Source organism: Notolepis coatsorum (genome assembly GCF_963971535.1).
Source record: "Notolepis coatsorum genome assembly, chromosome: 3".
Taxonomy (NCBI): domain Eukaryota; kingdom Metazoa; phylum Chordata; class Actinopteri; order Aulopiformes; family Paralepididae; genus Notolepis; species Notolepis coatsorum.
Window position 1 is genome coordinate 7021088 of NC_140167.1, and position 17477 is coordinate 7038564.

General features: G+C 47.8%; 1 protein-coding gene across 1 annotated transcript in view; it reads left to right on the forward strand.

Moving 5' to 3' along the window:
- atp10d (ATPase phospholipid transporting 10D) overlaps positions 1-17477 on the forward strand; it is a gene marked incomplete at its 5' end in the record, with an annotated part of 77983 nt that overhangs the window by 49912 nt on the left and 10594 nt on the right. Inside the window, 8 exons of the mRNA XM_084310366.1 lie at positions 1-964; positions 1970-2061; positions 2684-2810; positions 6341-6525; positions 10034-10322; positions 11502-11578; positions 14641-14766; positions 15320-15520. The exon at positions 1-964 is cut by the window's left edge and continues 45 nt beyond it. Of these exons, the coding sequence (XP_084166492.1) occupies positions 1-964; positions 1970-2061; positions 2684-2810; positions 6341-6525; positions 10034-10322; positions 11502-11578; positions 14641-14766; positions 15320-15520 (2061 nt within the window). The remainder of the gene's footprint in view (positions 965-1969; positions 2062-2683; positions 2811-6340; positions 6526-10033; positions 10323-11501; positions 11579-14640; positions 14767-15319; positions 15521-17477) is intronic.

Consider the following 17477-nt stretch of genomic DNA (forward strand, 5'->3'; position numbering starts at 1 on the left):
ATCAAGCTGATGTTCCAGCGCTTCAGTCTCTCTCGCTTCTCCACCCTCTCCCTCTCCCTCCCCCAGACCTTCTCCACCCTCCCCCTCCCCCAGACCTTCTCCACCCTCTCCCTTCCCCCCCGGACCAACGAGAGCCCCCGCAGTTTCACCCACAGGCTCTTCTCTCGCGGCAGCAAGACCGGCTCCTTCTCCCTCTCCGCTGTCCCAGCCACCCCGGGCCCAGAACCCCACCTCCAGACCTCCTCCGCCCCGGGCCCAGAACCCCACCTCCAGGCCTCCTCCACTGCCCTCGGCCCAGAGCCCCACCTCCAGGCCTCCTCCACTGCCCTCGGCCCAGAGCCCCTCCCCCAGACCTTCTCCACCCTCTCCCTTCCCCCCCGGACCAACGAGAGCCCTCGCAGCTTCACCCACAGGCTCTTCTCTCGCGGCAGCAAGACCGGCTCCTTCTCCCCCTCCGCTGTCCCAGCCACCCCGGGCCCAGGACCCCACCTCCAGGCCTCCTCCGCCCTCGGCCCAGAGCCCCACCTCCAGGAGGAAGCGAACGACGGGAGCGACGAGGAAGACGGAGGAACCGAGGAGGACCTCAAGGACGAGATGTGTGCCCGCCTGGGGAGTCTGGAAGACGTGACGGGTGAGCCGGGCCGCCGCCGCGGGGCCGAGCCCGGCACCACCACCACAGACGACGACCAGCTGCTCTACGAGGCGGAGAGCCCGGACGAGGCGGCGCTGGTCCACGCGGCCCGGGCCTACCGCTGCACGCTGAGGGGCCGCTCGGCGGAGAGCCTCCTGGTGGACCTGCCCGGCATGGGGCTCCTGGGGGTCCGGCTGCTGCACGTGCTGCCCTTCGACTCGGTGAGGAAGAGGATGTCGGTGGTGGTGCTGCACCCGCTGACCGGCCAGGCCGTGGTGTACACCAAGGGAGCCGACTCGGTCATCATGGAGCTGCTGGCCGCCACGCCGCAAGGTGAGAGGTCGGGTGGGGGACACTGTACAACTGTACAAGCAAAACTGTATATTGGAATATTGACAAAGCCATACTTGGTCATTTATTGTACATTGGAGGGGGTTGGGTTTGGACATTTACAGGGGCCAGTTTCGAATTGCAGTCTCCCGTAGGTGTTCTTTGAGAGTGGTTTTGAAAGTGGGTAGTGATTCACATTCCTTTACAGCTTTGGGTAGAGCGTTCCACATTGATGTGGCATAATAAAACGTGTTTAGTCCCTTGTTTGAGCCGAATCTGGGTTTAACATGATTTGTGGAGCTCCCTCTGGTGTTGTGATCGTGGTATTCACTGACCTTTGGGAAGTATTTCGACATGTACATGGGTACCTTGGTCGTGTAGTGTATCTTGTAGACCAGGCCCATTGCAAGTTGCTGTACTCTGTCGTCTACTCTAAGCCATCCTAGGTTGTCAAAGTGGGCAGGGGTGAGGTGGGTTCTAGGAGTAAGGTCAAGCAGTAGTCTGACCAGTTTGTTTTGAGATGTTTGTAATTTTGTTTTTAGTGCCTTTGAGGTGCTTTGGTACCATGAGGTGCAAGCATAGTCGTAGTACCCTTGAATGAGTGCTCCTGCCAGAGTCTTCAGGGTATTCTTGTTTACCAGAGAGGAGATCCGGTACAAGAATCGAGTTCGTTGGTTGACTTTTTTTATTACATTGGATGCCATTTTGTCACAGGAAAGATTAGCCTCTAGGATGGCAGTAATGAAGTGTAGACAGCAACACTTAGCTAGCGGCACGGGTGTAGGGTGTAGGCATCTCTCTGAGTGCCCTCATAGTTTGTTAATTTATTTAACTTTTCTGAGAGTATACGGTTGTTAGGGTTAGGGTATTCCTGAACTCACGTTTTGAAGTTACAAGGCCAAAAGTCGGTTGGTTGCTGAATGCTGTTCCCATGAAGACAAAGGTCATATCATCGCCAGCAGTGTGGTGATTATTACCGTCCACAAAGTCCTTCTGTTTCTGCTGCAGGTGCAGAGCACGTTCACGTCCAGGAACAAACCCAGCGGCATCTAGACGGCTACGCCAGGGAAGGCCTCCGCACTCTCTGCATCGCCAAAAAGGTAACGCGTCCGAAAGTGACAAGGCGTTAGATTCACGCCAGGTCAAGGGTCATGTTACATAGTCAGTAGTGATGTTCAGTAGAGCTCTCCAGAAGAACTTTATTTCTGAACTTTATTTTATTCATCAGGAATAAGATAAGATATTCCTTTATTGATCCCCTTTGGGAAATTCGGGCGTCATAGCAGCATGGGGGAGGGGGGAGGGGAGCAGCATGGGGGAGGGGGGAGGGGAGCAGCATGGGGAGGGGGGAGGGGTAAACATCTCAGGCTTTACTATGATACAATATATATATTCACATGCAGATGATTTAGTCTTTGTCACAAATGTTTCTATGACTATTCAGTGACGAGATCGATATGATACCATACAGTATATTGGGGGTACAGATGGGATGAAAAGATAATAATATAAATAATAATATAAAACTATAATAATATAATATACGAATAATAATGGAATATGACATCATAATAGAATGGCAGTACATTCTATTATACATATCGATAATAGTGTACATACATCATAGTACAATGATCGTATATACGGGTTGATATACTGTATATAGAGGTAGAGTGTATTGATTGACCTTTGACCTTGCGTGTGTGTGTGTGTTGGGAGCAGCTCTTGGACGAGGAGGAGTACGAGGTGTGGCTGGAGAGGCAGCTGCACGCCGAGGCCAGTATAGAGAACAGAGAGGAGCTGCTGCTGGAGTCGGCTGAGAGGCTGGAGACCAACCTCACTCTGCTGGGTAAGAGACTGGAGAGACCAACCTCACTCTGCTGGGTAAGAGACTGGAGACCAACCTCACTCTGCTGGGTAAGAGACTGGAGACCGACCTCACTCTGCTGGGTAAGAGACTGGAGAGACCAACCTCACTCTGCTGGGTAAGAGACTGGAGAGACCAACCTCACTCTGCTGGGTAAGAGACTGGAGACCAACCTCACTCTGCTGGGTAAGAGACTGGAGAGACCAACCTCACTCTGCTGGGTAAGAGACTGGAGACCAACCTCACTCTGCCGGGTAAGAGACTGGAGACCAACCTCACTCTGCTGGGTAAGAGACTGGAGACCAACCTCACTCTGCTGGGTAAGAGACTGGAGACCAACCTCACTCTGCTGGGTAAGAGACTGGAGACCAACCTCACTCTGCTGGGTAAGAGACTGGAGACCAAGCTCACTCTGCTGGGTAAGAGACTGGAGACCAACCTCACTCTGCTGGGTAAGAGACTGGAGACCAACCTCACTCTGCTGGGTAAGAGACTGGAGACCAACCTCACTCTGCTGGGTAAGAGACTGGAGACCAACCTCACTCTGCTGGGTAAGAGACTGGAGACCAAGCTCACTCTGCTGGGTAAGAGACTGGAGACCAACCTCACTCTGCTGGGTAAGAGGCTGGAGACCAACCTCACTCTGCTGGGTAAGAGGCTGGAGACCAACCTCACTCTGTTGGGTAAGAGACTGGAGACCAACCTCACTCTGCTGGGTAAGAGACTGGAGACCAACCTCACTCTGTTAGAGACCAAGCTCACTCTGCTGGGTAAGAGACTGGAGACCAACCTCACTCTGCTGGGTAAGAGACTGGAGACCACCCTCACTCTGCTGGGTAAGAGACTGGAGACCAACCTCACTCTGCTGGGTAAGAGACTGGAGACCACCCTCACTCTGCTGGGTAAGAGACTGGAGAGACCAACCTCACTCTGTTGGGTAAGAGACTGGAGACCAACCTCACTCTGCTGGGTAAGAGACTGGAGACCGACCTCACTCTGCTGGGTAAGAGACTGGAGAGACCAACCTCACTCTGCTGGGTAAGAGACTGGAGAGACCGACCTCACTCTGCTGGGTAAGAGACTGGAGACCAACCTCACTCTGTTGGGTAAGAGACTGGAGAGACCAACCTCACTCTGCTGGGTAAGAGACTGGAGACCAACCTCACTCTGCTGGGTAAGAGACTGGAGACCGACCTCACTCTGCTGGGTAAGAGACTGGAGAGACCAACCTCACTCTGCTGGGTAAGAGACTGGAGAGACCAACCTCACTCTGTTGGGTAAGAGACTGGAGACCGACCTCACTCTGCTGGGTAAGAGACTGGAGACCAACCTCACTCTGCTGGGTAAGAGACTGGAGACCAACCTCACTCTGCTGGGTAAGATACTGGAGAGACCAACCTCACTCTGCTGGGTAAGAGGCTGGAGACCAAGCTCACTCTGCTGGGTAAGATACTGGAGAGACCAACCTCACTCTGCTGGGTAAGAGACTGGAGACCAACCTCACTCTGCTGGGTAAGAGACTGGAGACCAACCTCACTCTGCTGGGTAAGAGACTGGAGACCAACCTCACTCTGCTGGGTAAGAGGCTGGAGACCAACCTCACTCTGCTGGGTAAGAGACTGGAGACCAACCTCACTCTGCTGGGTAAGAGACTGGAGACCAACCTCACTCTGCTGGGTAAGAGACTGGAGACCAACCTCACTCTGTTGGGTAAGAGACTGGAGAACAACCTCACTCTGCTGGGTAAGAGACTGGAGACCAACCTCACTCTGCTGGGTAAGAGACTGGAGACCAACCTCACTCTGCTGGGTAAGAGACTGGAGACCAACCTCACTCTGCTGGGTAAGAGGCTGGAGACCAACCTCACTCTGCTGGGTAAGACACTGGAGACCAACCTCACTCTGCTGGGTAAGAGACTGGAGACCGACCTCACTCTGCTGGGTAAGAGACTGGAGACCAACCTCACTCTGCTGGGTAAGAGACTGGAGACCAACCTCACTCTGCTGGGTAAGAGACTGGAGACCAACCTCACTCTGTTGGGTAAGAGACTGGAGACCAACCTCACTCTGCTGGGTAAGAGACTGGAGAGTATCTCACTCTGTTAGAGACCAACCTCACTCTGTTAGAGACCAACCTCACTCTGTTAGAGACCAACCTCACTGTTAGAGACCAACCTCACTGTTAGAGACCAACCTCACTCTGTTAGAGACCAACCTCACTCTGTTAGAGACCAACCTCACTGTTAGAGACCAACCTCACTGTTAGAGACCAACCTCACTCTGTTAGAGACCAACCTCACTCTGTTAGAGACCAACCTCACTCTGTTAGAGACCAACCTCACTGTTAGAGACCAACCTCACTGTTAGAGACCAACCTCACTGTTAGAGACCAACCTCACTGTTAGAGACCAACCTCACTCTGTTAGAGACCAACCTCACTCTGTTAGAGACCAACCTCACTCTGTTAGAGACCAACCTCACTCTGTTAGAGACTGGAGACCAACCTCACTCTGTTAGAGACCAACCTCACTGTTAGAGACCAACCTCACTGTTAGAGACCAACCTCACTCTGTTAGAGACCAACCTCACTCTGTTAGAGACCAACCTCACTGTTAGAGACCAACCTCACTGTTAGAGACCAACCTCACTCTGTTAGAGACTGGAGACCAACCTCACTCTGTTAGAGACCAACCTCACTGTTAGAGACCAACCTCACTGTTAGAGACCAACCTCACTCTGTTAGAGACCAACCTCACTCTGTTAGAGACCAACCTCACTCTGTTAGAGACCAACCTCACTCTGTTAGAGACCAACCTCACTGTTAGAGACCAACCTCACTGTTAGAGACCAACCTCACTCTGTTAGAGACCAACCTCACTCTGTTAGAGACTGGAGACCAACCTCACTCTGTTAGAGACCAACCTCACTCTGTTAGAGACCAACCTCACTCTGTTAGAGACCAACCTCACTCTGTTAGAGACCAACCTCACTCTGTTAGAGACCAACCTCACTCTGTTAGAGACCAACCTCACTCTGTTAGAGACCAACCTCACTCTGTTAGAGACCAACCTCACTCTGTTAGAGACCAACCTCACTCTGTTAGAGACTGCAGACCAACCTCACTCCGCTTGAATTACCAGGTCCAAAAACCAACGCTTTAATTAAGGAGATCTTTTATTTTTTAGATCATTAACTCTTTGGAATAACCTGCCTCAAAACTTCTGCTGCATTTACAGTAGATTCACCTTTAAAAATAATCTTAAATTGTATTTAACACTGTAAAGTATTTTCTTTCTTTGCTTGCATGTAATTTTAGCCATCTTAATCTTAGTTTCATTATGCATTGTGTGTTGAGTACTGACTTTTAATAATTTTGTTTTGCAATAATAATTGTTTTTGTATGATTTATTTTTTTGTGTGTGGACCCCAGGAAGACTAGCTGGTTGCTATGGCACCAGCTAATAAAAATCAAATCAAATCAAATGAAAGACACTCTGCTCCGTGTGTGCCCAGGCGCCACAGGGATCGTGGACCGGCTTCAGGAGGAGGTCCCGGAGACCATCGAGGCTCTGCAGAGGGCCGGCATCAAAGTATGGGTCCTCACTGGGGACAAACAGGAAACGGCCATCAACATCGCCTGCGCCTGCAAGCTCCTGCAGCCCACGGACCGGCTGCTGCTCGCCAACTGTGGTAGCAAGGTAAGCAGCATGACGCAAAGGTCACGGGTGTTATGGGAAATATTAAAGGACTAAAAAAACTGAGCCGTTTTATAAATCATTCTGAGTCATTATTAATAATAGAAAAGTTTATTTCACCGTGGCCACAATGAAAGGACAGTTTACAGACAGATACATCATGTTCACACACTAGCGTCTGGCCATAAAGTGACCAAGAGGTCTGGGCAGAACATAGTTTATACACACTTGCAAGACGTAACATTAGAACCGATATGATGATGAAAGTAAATAAAAATGGTTCCCAGTTACGGGAAGTAATAATAACCTTGCTTTGGCTCTTAAAGAGACACACACACACAATACACTAGCTCAACACAGATCTATAATGACATGATAATATTTTCCACGACACGAGTCTCCAAGCAAAGGTCACAGGTCTGAAGCAAAGGTCACGGGTCTCCAAGCAAAGGTCACGGTCAAGTCCCGCCTTTATTTCTGTTGCTATGGTCTCCCAAGCTTTCTCACACGCTCCACTGAAACAACGAAAGGTCAATTTAACAACCCATACCTGCTGATGATTCTCTCTCAAGGATTCCTCCTGACAATATCGCTGTCTGTTATTTGCCAAATGCCGCTACTTTAATCGAAGAGAGTTCTACAAAAAGGCCTGAACTATTTTACCCAAGGATATATCAATGAAATTCGGATTTCCGACGGAGCAGATGACAACAACTAACGTTAGCTCAGTTGTTACATCAACCGGACAACTTCCAATTAATAATTTCCAAGGGTGTTGAATAAGTAGCTAACTTATATGTAGTTTTCCTTCAGCTCGTGAACTGATCGGAATGTTTTAGGGAACTCTTTTGGGGGCGATGTTATACCATGTTTTGTCCTCATTATATAGCATTAGCGTTAGCTTGCTACTGTGGTGGTGGAGGACTGGAGAGGAGACAAGATTAGCTGGCTACCTTACAATCGGCTAGCCATCTATCTATCTATCTATCTATCTATCTATCTCTAATATAACAAGTGATGACTTCTGTTTAACTCAAATTAAGCATATTTTTCGCTTGCTTACCTTTGAGCATACAGCCTTGTTCTTGTTGGTGTTGTCCAGATTCAGCTGTGTGTGGGGCCGTCCACAAGCCTTAATCCACTTTAAAAAAAAATCCAACTGTGTTTTAGGTTTCGGAACATTTTGGAAACGCGCTCCCTGTAATCTTTCTGTATATCTCTGGTCATTATTGCACGTTCCCCAAGCGCATCTAAGAACCATTTTCAATGACGCGGGACTGGCTGTCTGTGAGGCATCATGGCGGCTTTATTTCAAGGGGCGCAGTCTTAAAGGATAACTCCACTATTTTGGGAAATTAGCTTATTTAACATCTTCCCTGGAGTTAGACAAGAAGATACATACCTTTTTTGTCTCTGTGCGTGCATTTTAGCTTTGGGAATAGACGCTCCGTTAGCATAGCTTAGCTTCATCACTGGAAGTGAGGCAGGACAGTAGCCTTACAGTGCCTTACAGTGTATTGCAAGGTCTGACATTGACCAAACTTGATATGCATGACCTTGGTGGGCTCTAGGTCAACTCCTGCAAAGGGGGTCAATGTCAGACTTTGCAATCAAAAGTTAGGGGGCTAATAACCCTTGCCATAATTTCAGTGCGCCCCCTAACTTTTGATTGCAAGGTCTGACATTGACCCCCTTTTCAGGAGTTGACCTAGAGCCCACCAAGGTCATGCATATCAAATTTGGTCAATGTCAGACCTTGCAATACACTGTAAGGCACTGTAAGGCTACTGTCCTGCCTCACTTCCAGTGATGAAGCTAAGCTATGCTAACGGAGCGTCTATTCCCAAAGCTAAAATGCACGCACAGAGACAAAAAAGGTATGTATCTTCTTGTCTAACTCCAGGGAAGATGTTAAATAAGCTAATTTCCCAAAATAGTGGAGTTCCCCTTTAAGAAATCAGGCAATTCTTTTTTTTTTAAACTATGTTTATTGGTATTCTTTTTTTTCAGTTTTACAGGATCAGTTCAACAGTTCAACAACCATACAAAAGAAAATGCTGCCAACTGCCAACTCTAGGCCAGACCCCCCCTCCCCTCCCCCAGACTAGGACCTCAACAAATTCAGTTTTTTCTTCTTTTTTTTTTTACACATTTTGAGAATTTAGTAAACCCAGTTACACCCGTCTAACAGGTGCCCATACTTCTACACCAAACAAATAAATATCTAACGTTACATCTTTTCTCTTCAAAGAGCAACTAATAACATTTACAGTATCATTCATTGCAATATATACCCATCAGAAAGACAAAAGGGAGCTTCAATAATAGCCTACATCGTCAACCTACTATGTAATCTGTTCTAAGTATTGCCTAAACCCAGCCCAGCATTTATCAAAGAGATGTGGTTTTTTCTTAAGATTGAACATTATTTTCTCTGATGCAAATCAGGCAATCTTATTGGTTATTATTCTCTGCGTGATTGATAGGGCGGAAAGGTCTATTGAAGAGTGAAAGATCAATCAGAGGTGACGTAGTAAATATAGTAGGAATATACGTTATGCTATTCAGGCTACAGCTAACTCCACTGCTTACAAATCTCCAAAACTAATTTGGGGGGACGCGGGGAGGCACAGTGTGCACTTTTGTGTTATTTTACATGTTCTCAGGTTAAAGAAAATCTATTTTTAGTAAACATTAAAAACAGGTCCCACAGACCTGAACAGCACATAATCACAGTTTTTCTGTAGTAGTTGCAATATCCAGAAGTAGTATATAGTGGTATAAGCAGTAAAACACCCTGAGTCCATAGCCTGAAGTCTTATAGTACATGTCCACATTTCATAAAAATCCGTTCATAAATGAGTGATTAGGAGTGATTTTGGTAAACTGTGTTTTTCTTTCTCTTCCTGGTTTCGCTTGTGACATTTCACCTAGATCCCTGATTCGCACATCCCCAGGTGGGGTATCATTGGAAAGCCATCCTTATTGGCTACAACCCTGGCCAATAAGTTTCGAGATCGCCAAATGATTGACGGAGCTAGAGCCCCAGGTTTGAGAGACGTCCGAGTAAAACCGACGCAAAAATAAATCTCTTCATTTCCTGTGTTCTGAAGTCTGATTCACTTCCCGTTTTCGCTCGTCACCTTTCACCTAGTTCACTTATTCGCACCCCCCCACGTGGGATATCGTTGGAAACGTACACACATTGGCTACAACGCTGACCAACCATTTTTGCCATCAGTGGATGATTGGCAGTTCAGGAGCGCCTGGAGTCCGGGGTGGTCATCTGATGCGCGGCCTGTAAAAAGACGCTCGCCTGACATATCGCCATGTAACTCGAGAACCGAGGCACGGATTTGGTCGAGTGAGGTGGCGTTCAAACGGCAACAAATAGATCTTTCAAACGGTATAATATATGTTCGGCGAAAAATGCAGCCGCTAGACGCTCGCAAAGTGCCGTGACGTCCCGGTGCACGTTATGCGGTTAATGTCCCGCCTCTTTCTCCATCAGGACGCATGTGTAGCTCTGCTACAGCGGCTGAGAGCAGAGGTGGATGAGGGCGGGGAGAGCGGAGGCTTGTCCGGACCGGGCGGATGCGGAGGCTCGTCCGGGCCGGCCTGCACCCTGGTGATCGACGGCAGGACCCTGGACTGGGCCCTGGAGGAGGAGCTGAAGGAGGACTTCCTGGAGTTGAGCCGGCGGTGCAAAACGGTCATCTGCTGCCGCTCCACGCCGCTCCAGAAGAGCCAGGTGGTGCGGCTGGTCCGGGACCATCTCCACGTCATGACCCTGGCCATAGGTGACCCTGTTTACATACTATATCTATATCCTGTTTACATACTATATCTGTATCATGACCCTGTTTACATACTATATCTGTATCATGACCCCGTTTACATACTATATCTGTATCATGACCCTGTTTACATACTATATCTGTATCATGACCCTGTTTACATACTATATCTGTATCATGACCCTGTTTACATACTATATCTGTATCATAACCCTGTTTACATTCTATATCTGTATCATAACCCTGTTTACATTCTATATCTGTATCATGACCCTGTTTACATACTATATCTGTATCATGATGACCCTGTTTACATACTATATCTATATCTGTACATACTATATCTATATCTGTACATACTATATCTATATCTGTACATATCTGTAGATACTATATCTGTACATATCTGTAGATACTATATCTATATATGTACATTACCTGTAGATACTATATCTATATCTGTACATATCCCTTACACACTATAGTTACACTGCTGGCCAGTATGACTTACTACCATAGTGTCTTTATACCTGTATCACTGTACATATTAATACTATATCTATATCTGTACATATTCCTTACCTACTCTCAGAAATATTGTGTCTGTTACTAGGCTTGAGTAAATTGCAATGAACCAAAGGAGAATATCAATAAATTTTTTTTCGTTTACAGCATCAGTATACATAGCAGTCCGACAACACCAAGTCTGAAAATGCTGTAAACTGCCCCCCTCCCATCCGATCCTCCCCATCCCCCAAAAGCTCCAATAAGAATGAAAAATAAACAAATAAAAATAAACAACCCCCTCCCCTCTAGTACCCCCCCCCCCCCCCCCCTTTACTCTTGGCTACATTTGAAAAAATATCAACATTAATTCATACAGTCTGTAGATATGGATTTATGACGTGATGTCATTTGCGGTCCGCCGACGCACCGCTCGGGCTAAAGAGGTCTGTACATACATCTGATTAGCACTATTATTGAGTAGTACTAATGTATATATTTTATACCCGATTTAATCACCTGTGCATTGTATATTACTATTGCACTTTACTGTTACATTTGCACTCTGGTTAGATGCCAAACCTCTTTTCATTCTACTGTACTTGTGCTGTATGTACAATACATTTTCAATCGAATCTAATCGAATCTAACATGGTCATCCATCGACTCTGCCTGTAGGTGATGGAGCCAATGACGTCAGTATGATCCAGGTGGCTGACGTGGGGGTTGGGCTCTCTGGCCAGGAGGGCATGCAGGTAAACACTGTTACTGAAGAGAGACGCCATGTTCTTACTGTTTTCTCCAGAGACAAGACGATAGAGACACCATGTTCTTACTGTCTTCTCCAGAGACGAGAAGATAGAGACCATGTTCTTATCGTCTTCTCCAGAGACGAGAAGATAGAGACCATGTTCTTACCGTCTTCTCCAGAGAGACGAGAAGATAGAGACCATGTTCTTACCGTCTTCTCCAGAGACGAGAAGATAGACACCATGTTCTTACCGTCTTCTCCAGAGACGAGAAGATAGAGACCATGTTCTTACCGTCTTCTCCAGAGACGAGAAGAGAGACACCATGTTCTTACCGTCTTCTCCAGAGACGAGAAGATAGATACCATGTTCTTACTGTCTTCTCCAGAGACGAGAAGATAGATACCATGTTCTTACTGTCTTCTCCAGAGACGAGAAGATAGAGACCATGTTCTTACCGTCTTCTCCAGAGACGAGAAGATAGAGACCATGTTCTTACTGTCTTCTCCAGAGACGAGAAGATAGATACCATGTTCTTACTGTCTTCTCCAGAGACGAGAAGATAGAGACACCATGTTCTTACTGTCTTCTCCAGAGACGAGAAGATAGACACCATGTTCTTACCGTCTTCTCCAGAGACGAGAAGATAGATACCATGTTCTTACCGTCTTCTCCAGAGACGAGAAGATAGATACCATGTTCTTACTGTCTTCTCCAGAGACGAGAAGATAGAGACCATGTTCTTACCGTCTTCTCCAGAGACGAGAAGATAGAGACCATGTTCTTACTGTCTTCTCCAGAGACGAGAAGATAGACACCATGTTCTTACCGTCTTCTCCAGAGACGAGAAGAGAGACACCATGTTCTTACCGTCTTCTCCAGAGACGAGAAGATAGAGACCATGTTCTTACTGTCTTCTCCAGAGACGAGAAGATGGAGACCATGTTTCTACTGTCTTCTCCAGAGACGAGAAGATAGACACCATGTTCTTACTGTCTTCTCCAGAGACGAGATGATAGAGACACCATGTTCTTACTGTCTTCTCCAGAGACGAGAAGATAGACACCATGTTCTTACCCTCTTCTCCAGAGACGAGAAGAGAGACACCATGTTCTTACTGTCTTCTCCAGAGACGAGAAGATAGAGACCATGTTCTTACTGTCTTCTCCAGAGACGAGAAGATAGACACCATGTTCTTACCGTCTTCTCCAGAGACGAGAAGATAGAGACCATGTTCTTACTGTCTTCTCCAGAGACGAGAAGAGAGAGACCATGTTCTTACCGTCTTCTCCAGAGACGAGAAGAGAGACACCATATTCTTACTGTCTTCTCCAGAGACGAGAAGATAGACACCATGTTCTTACTGTCTTCTCCAGAGACGAGAAGATAGAGACCATGTTCTTACCGTCTTCTCCAGAGACGAGAAGATAGATACCATGTTCTTACTGTCTTCTCCAGAGACGAGAAGATAGATACCATGTTCTTACTGTCTTCTCCAGAGACGAGAAGATAGAGACCATGTTCTTACCGTCTTCTCCAGAGACGAGAAGATAGAGACCATGTTCTTACCGTCTTCTCCAGAGACAAGAAGATAGATACCATGTTCTTACTGTCTTCTCCAGAGACGAGAAGATAGAGACCATGTTCTTACCGTCTTCTCCAGAGACGAGAAGATAGAGACCATGTTCTTACTGTCTTCTCCAGAGACGAGAAGATAGACACCATGTTCTTACCGTCTTCTCCAGAGACGAGAAGAGAGACACCATGTTCTTACCGTCTTCTCCAGAGACGAGAAGATAGAGACCATGTTCTTACTGTCTTCTCCAGAGACGAGAAGATGGAGACCATGTTTCTACTGTCTTCTCCAGAGACGAGAAGATAGACACCATGTTCTTACTGTCTTCTCCAGAGACGAGAAGATAGAGACACCATGTTCTTACTGTCTTCTCCAGAGACGAGAAGATAGACACCATGTTCTTACCCTCTTCTCCAGAGACGAGAAGAGAGACACCATGTTCTTACTGTCTTCTCCAGAGACGAGAAGATAGAGACCATGTTCTTACTGTCTTCTCCAGAGACGAGAAGATAGACACCATGTTATTACCGTCTTCTCCAGAGACGAGAAGATAGAGACCATGTTCTTACTGTCTTCTCCAGAGACGAGAAGAGAGAGACCATGTTCTTACCGTCTTCTCCAGAGACGAGAAGAGAGACACCATATTCTTACTGTCTTCTCCAGAGACGAGAAGATGGAGACCATGTTCTTACTGTCTTCTCCAGAGACGAGAAGATGGAGACCATGTTCTTACCGTCTTCTCCAGAGTCAGACAAGATGATAGATAGATGGATACCAATTACCTCTCTGGCCCTCTCTGTCGGGGGCGACAGTGGCTGGGAGGTAGAGCAGTCGTCTGGTAATCTGGAGGTTCCCGGTTTGATTCCCGCTCCCCCCGGCCAGCATGTCCTTGAGCAAGACACTTAACCCCTAACTGCTCCCGATGAGCAGGTTGGCACCCTGCACGGTCGCCTCCGCCGTCGATGTATGAATGTGTGAGTGTGAGGAACAAGTTGTAAAGCGCTTTGGATAAAAGCTGTTTATATAAATGCACCATTTACCTCTCTGTGCGTTCAGGCTGCAAGCTAGCCGAGCTTAGCACAAATGAATGGAAGCGGATATGGACCACTAGCCTAGCTGGTCCGCACCCGCTTAATAATATATATATATAAACATAACATAAACTTCCTCCAACTTGCTTCTGAATATTGTGATATTTATCCTAGTTTCTCTTAATTTATTGTCTGTCTCTCTCTGTGTTTCTGTCTCTGTCTCTCTTTCTCTCTCTGTCTCTGTGTCTATCTCCGTCCCTCTCACTCTCTCTCTCTCTGTCCCTCTCTCCGTCTCTCTCTCTCTGTCTCTGTGTCTCTCTCTCTCCGTCTCTCTCGCTCTCTCCATCTCTCTCTCTCTGTCTCTCTCTCTGTGTCTGTCTCTCTCTCTCCCTCTCTCTCTCTCCCTCTCTCTCTCTGTGTCTCTCTATCTATCTCTCTCTCTCTCTCCCCCCCCCCCCCAGGCTGTCATGTCCAGTGACTTTGCCATCTCCAGGTTTAAACACCTCCGTAAGCTGCTCCTGGTTCATGGTCACTGGTGCTCCTCTCGCCTCAGCAACATGATCCTGTACTTCTTCTACAAGAACGTGGTGAGAAGCTCCGCCCACTCTGTCTGTCTGTCTGTCTATCTGCCTATCTGTGTGTTCTCTTTCTCTTTCTCTCCGTCTCTCTCTCCCTCTCTCGCCTTATCTTTATCTTTCCTCTCTCCCCCTCTTCTCTTTCTCTATCCCTCTTTCTCTCCCTCTCTCTTTCTCTCTCCTTCTCTTTCTCTCTCTCTCCATCTATCGTTCTCTCTGTATCTCTCCCTCTCCATCTCTTTCTCCCCCTCTATCTTTCTCCCCCCCTCTCTCTTTGTCTCTCTCTCTCTATATATATATTTATCTCCCTCTCTATATTTCTCTCTCTCCCTCTTTCTCCCCCCGTCTCCCTCTCCCTCTTTCTCCCCCCCACCTCTCTCTCTCCCTCTATATTTCTCTCTCTCTCTTTCTCCCCCCCCCCTTTCACTCTCTCTCTGTCTCTCTCTCTCTCTCTCTCTCTCTCTCTCTCTCTCTCTCTCTCTCTCTCTCTCTCTCTCTCTCTCTCCCTCTCTCCCTCTCTCCCTCTCTCTCTCTCTCTCTCTCTCTCTCTCTCTCCCTCCCCCAGATGTATGTGAACCTGTTGTTCTGGTACCAGTTCTTCTGTGGGTTCTCTGGAAGTGTCATGTCCAACTCCTGGGTCCTCATCTTCTTCAACCTGCTGTTCACCTCCGTCCCTCCGGTCATCTACGGTGTTCTGGACCGAGACGTGGAGGCCGACACCCTGAGAGACTTCCCTGAGCTCTACAAGGATGGACACAACGCCAGGGTGGGTAGAGAGGAGAGAGGGTGAGGAGAGAGGAGAGAGGGTGAGGAGAGGAGAGAGGAGAGGAGACAGGGTGGGTAGAGAGGAGAGAGGGTGAGAGGGTGAGGAGAGAGGAGAGGAGAGAGGAGAGGAGAGGAGACAGGGAGGGTAGAGAGGAGAGAGGGTGAGAGGGTGAGGAGAGAGGAGAGGAGAGGAGAGGAGAGGAGACAGGGAGGGTAGAGAGGAGAGAGGGTGAGGAGAGAGGAGAGGAGAGGAGACAGGGAGGGTAGAGAGGAGAGAGGGTGAGGAGAGAGGAGAGGAGACGGTGAGGAGAGAGGAGAGGAGACAGGGTGAGGAGAGGAGACAGGGAGGGTAGAGAGGAGAGAGGGTGAGGAGAGAGGAGAGGAGACAGGGTGAGGAGAGGAGACAGGGAGGGTAGAGAGGAGAGAGGGTGAGGAGAGAGGGAGAGGAGAGGAGACAGGGAGGGTAGAGAGGAGAGAGGGTGAGGAGAGAGGAGACAGGGTGAGGAGAGAGGAGAGAGGGTGACGCTCGCAAAGTGCTGTGACTTTCCACATATATATTCCATATATATGTGGAATAACGTTCTAATTACATTTTCCTGAAGTCATTTTGAAATTTCAGAAACCGTGCCAGATAAAACGGGTACTTTTAGGAAAAGTCATTGAGTGACAGAGCTGGAGCTCGACCGAGTGACGAGGATACATTTATTGAAAATGCCTAGGGGTCATTTGACCCCTTGTCGGCTGTGCTAGTGTTAATCCAAACGGCCATTCGGAAACGTTGTATTGTGAAACCAGTATGAGACACTGTGCTTATTTATCGTTTCAATTCGGTAAGTTGATGCTCACAATGGCTATTTTGTTTATTTGTCATTCAGCCCATGCGAATTTCAGGGTGATGATCAGAGCCAATCAGAGGCAGGTCGGGGCTGGTCTTTGCATAATGCACGTGTTTAGGCCAATCAAAGGCAGAGATAAAAAAAATTTGAGAACGCACATGGCCACGGGAGTAGGGTATATCTGCAGAGCCGCAAGCCCAACGTCTACCCTATTGGGCCACAGGGAAAAAGACGCTACACACACACATACACATACACACACACATACACAGACAGACCTGCTGGAAGGTGCACCAGTGCGACAAGGGAAAACATCCAGTCGCAAAATGCGACCAAAACAGTCGCACTCTGGAGCCCTGTACGCGTCTATGCTTTCCACAACAAATTCGTGTTTCCGCATTCGAGTTTTGCGCTCTGATTGGCCACGCGCGTTTCTGGTCATGTGACATGTGCGCCAATCGTGGGACGGCAAGTTCTGCGCCTATTTCTTTTTCACAATCTAATATAATTCTTATTTAAAATTTCTTTACAAGTCGATTATTAATTTCAATATAGAATATTCGTTGACAGCCCTACAAGTACAATTAGTTACTGCACACTACATCACGCCTGAGTGGAACATGGAAAGCCAAACTTTACCCCACTGTACCGAAAACTAGTACCGAACCTTGACTTCAAAACCAAGGTACCGTGGTTTTTGTGTACCGTTACACCCCTAGTGGTTAGTACTACTGCTTCACAGCAAGAAGGTCCTGGTTCAGTGGTTAGTACTACTGCTTCACAGCAAGAAGGTCCTGGTTCAGTGGTTAGCACTGCTGCCTCACAGCAAGAAGGTCCTGGTTCAGTGGTTAGTACTGCTGCCTCACAGCAAGAAGGTCCTGGGTTCACAGTGGTTAGCACTGCTGCCTCACAGCAAGAAGGTCCTGGGTTCACAGTGGTTAGCACTGCTGCCTCACAGCAAGAAGGTCCTGGGTTCACAGTGGTTAGCACTGCTGCCTCACAGCAAGAAGGTCCTGGTTCAGTGGTTAGCACTGCTGCCTCACAGCAAGAAGGTCCTGGGTTCAGTGGTTAGCACTGCTGCCTCACAGCAAGAAGGTCCTGGTTCAGTGGTTAGCACTGCTG